Here is a 2,779-nt window from a genome sequence, read left to right as displayed (position 1 = left end):
AAAAGCAGTGTCACCTTTAATATGCTATAGCAGGAACGTGGCTCAATGTAATTCCAGCAAAATGAGAAAGAACAACAAATATTCGCTCTGCTGCTCTCTGGTGAGCAAAGCATTTATCAAGTCTAGAAAAACAAGACTAAAACATAGGGCACTACTTATTGCTGCGGGGAAAAATGAATATATCAGCATTACATTCGGAAAATCTTTATTTTATTGTCGTTTTTAGTGTTGCATTTCCGATTTTTTTCAGAAATGAAGCGCTCAGCCTTTACTTTGGAAACCTCGACTTGAGCGTGACCCGGAAACTATCCAATGTTATGCTAGTGTGTTTTCTTCCACTTCTGGACGGCAAGTACTGCGCACATTTAATACCGGAGACACGTATTCGCATCAGGTCGCGTTATTTTTCTTACGGCAATAACAAAAGGTGATATTGTTTGGAGGGTGTTTTAGCACGACAGCGGGGATTTAGAAGTTTAACGCGAGGCTACGTTGCTCTTCTACAAGTGGACTGTTTTAGTACACAGGCTAACTGTTTTATTTTCCTGTCAAAATTTGGGTCCAGGTTGGACGGATTTGACATGTCCTGCGGCTTGTTGGAGTTTTGTCGTCTCCAAGAGCTGAAGACAGTCAGGGACTATTTGTTCCACGGTCAAACTGAGCCTGTGGAGAACAATCAAACTGGTAATTGAAATCATCAGCACTGACAAACGAGGCTAATTCTTGCCTGCTCCTGGAAATAACACAGGGGCAGCAGTCCACGAGTAGTTTTTTTCTCCGAAAACCCATCGTTCTTGGTGTTTTGCACACACATGTATACAAATATGCTTAATAGCACTGCGTACGAATCTCTTGCGTACATTGAAGTGAGCTGTTTGCATTCCTCCTCTCCAGCTGAAAATGAATTTTCGTGGGACACCTCTGACTGGGAAACAGCATGGGACAGTGACAAGAGCAAACAGCAAGAAACCACATCGGCTACATCGGTTTGTCATGTCAACTTTTATCATTCTAAAATCACAACTTTGTCCCCGTAGATGTATTTGAGTTCATCTGCAAAAGTTAATGGAACACCAGTTGTTTTTGATTGATTCATTTATTTAATCCTTGGGGGATTGGGGTGTGGACAATGAGAGCAAGAAACTGATGGAGGAGAATGCTGAGTAATCATACAACTATTAGTTGCATTAGTGCCTACACATTGGAGTAGTGGTTATCAGGCTGCCTCGCCATTAAGAGATTCTCGGTGGGAATCTCGGCATAGTCCCTCCCTTAACTAGGTTTTCTTGTTTTCCCCCTGCTTGAGTAGGTTTTCTCAGGGGACTCTGGCTTCCTCCTCAACCCCCAAAATATACTTCTGAGATCTTAACGGAAGACTAAATTGTCCATAGGTGTGAATGCTTGTTTGTCTATATGTGCCTTGCGATTGACTGGCGACCAGTCCAGGGTGTACCCTGCCTCTCACCCAAAGTCAACTTGGATAGCTCACCCGGGACCCTTAAGTGCTATCAAAAAATTGATGGAGGAAGTGACAAATATTCTGTTGCTGTTGTTATTAGTGATGTTTCCCCACTAAACCTGTAGGTGGAGGAAACCACAGAGCTAAGTGGACCATGGCTACAGAACTGCACGGTGTCCCTCTCTCCCTGCTCAGATCTGCTTGTGGTGGCTCATGAGCAAAAGGCTGTCTTTCTCTCAGGTCAGGTGTCGACACAGACACAGAAACCTCTTTCAAGAGAAGATCACATAAATTTGCTGCATCAAAGCCCGAACAAAAAACGCAGGGCAGTATTTATCCAGTTGTGTCAGTGATACTGAACAGGTTGTTGCAACAAGTGTGTATGCACAGCAGCTAGTTCGATGCATGGCAATGTCTGCGCAAGTATGTGGTCACGTTAGACATGTAAATTTCAAGTAAAGACAGAAATGATTGGATCGCGATATGCGAGCATCAGGTGTTAATTTTCACACCTCTCTCCTGGCAATATCCACAGAAAAGGGAGATAACTCATCTCTTGATGAACACAGGCATTATAATTGGCTGATTCTTTACAGCTAAGTGGCGAACAGATGGTGGTGGCAGAGAAGAGATGACCCTGGCTGTGTCTTGGAGTGGAATACTCAGCACTGAAGAAGGGTGAGATGATTCTCCTTTTTGATAAAAAGCCGATAAACAGGTATTCGATGAAATATGATGAAATTAATGTATGTCAAGTGTAATTTGGATTTCTCTCTTCAGAGAGCGCGTGAGCAGCACCATCTGTATACCGCTGGCAAGCCAGAAAAGGTACTCTCTTTTTTTTCCTGAAGTATTTGTTATTTCTTGTATATAAATAACGAAGTGGCTTGATTGGATATGCATGTGTCCGTTTTTTTGTAGAAGCTCCACTGGGCGACCGGACTGGACATGTGTTGTTGTTGGTTTCACATCTGGCCATGTCCGCTTCTACACAGAGGTCTGCCACCTCCTTATTGCTTGCTGCATCGTAATGCCGTTGTAGTCAGGGAAGTTAATGTTGTTTTCACTAGAATGGAGTTCTGCTTCTGGCGCAACTGCTTCACGAGGACCAAGTCTTAAGGCTGAAGTGTCGCACGTATGAGATCCCTCGCCATCCTGGAGTAACTGAGCAGGTAGGAAATGAGTAAAATCGTGTTTTTTTTTTTTTTCCGCCCTCACTTTTATCTTGAATCTTCATTAGCGATATCACTAGTAATAGTAAAGAGAAGTGCAGCGAATAATCAGCAATCGATTATCAAATTATTGAACAGCTTTTTTTGC

General features: G+C 43.0%; 1 protein-coding gene across 3 annotated transcripts in view; it reads left to right on the top strand.

Moving 5' to 3' along the window:
• Window positions 1-295: 295 nt before the first annotated feature.
• rab3gap2 (RAB3 GTPase activating protein subunit 2 (non-catalytic)) overlaps window positions 296-2,779 on the top strand; it is a 24,122-nt gene continuing 21,638 nt past the window's right edge. For 2 of the 3 annotated variants that reach the window (XM_019876635.1, XM_019876618.1), the window contains exons 1-7: window positions 330-684; window positions 895-986; window positions 1,585-1,699; window positions 2,056-2,137; window positions 2,240-2,287; window positions 2,381-2,456; window positions 2,530-2,631. In XM_019876635.1, the coding sequence (XP_019732194.1) occupies window positions 582-684; window positions 895-986; window positions 1,585-1,699; window positions 2,056-2,137; window positions 2,240-2,287; window positions 2,381-2,456; window positions 2,530-2,631 (618 nt within the window). In that variant the 5' untranslated portion in view covers window positions 330-581. The other variant, XM_019876628.1, reaches the window with a different exon arrangement.

This window comes from Hippocampus comes, unplaced genomic scaffold, assembly GCF_001891065.2.
Source record: "Hippocampus comes isolate QL1 unplaced genomic scaffold, H_comes_QL1_v1.1 scaffold107, whole genome shotgun sequence".
NCBI classification, from domain to species: Eukaryota; Metazoa; Chordata; class Actinopteri; order Syngnathiformes; family Syngnathidae; genus Hippocampus; species Hippocampus comes.
Note: the sequence above shows the minus strand (reverse complement) of the source record. Positions and strands in the feature narration are given on the sequence as shown.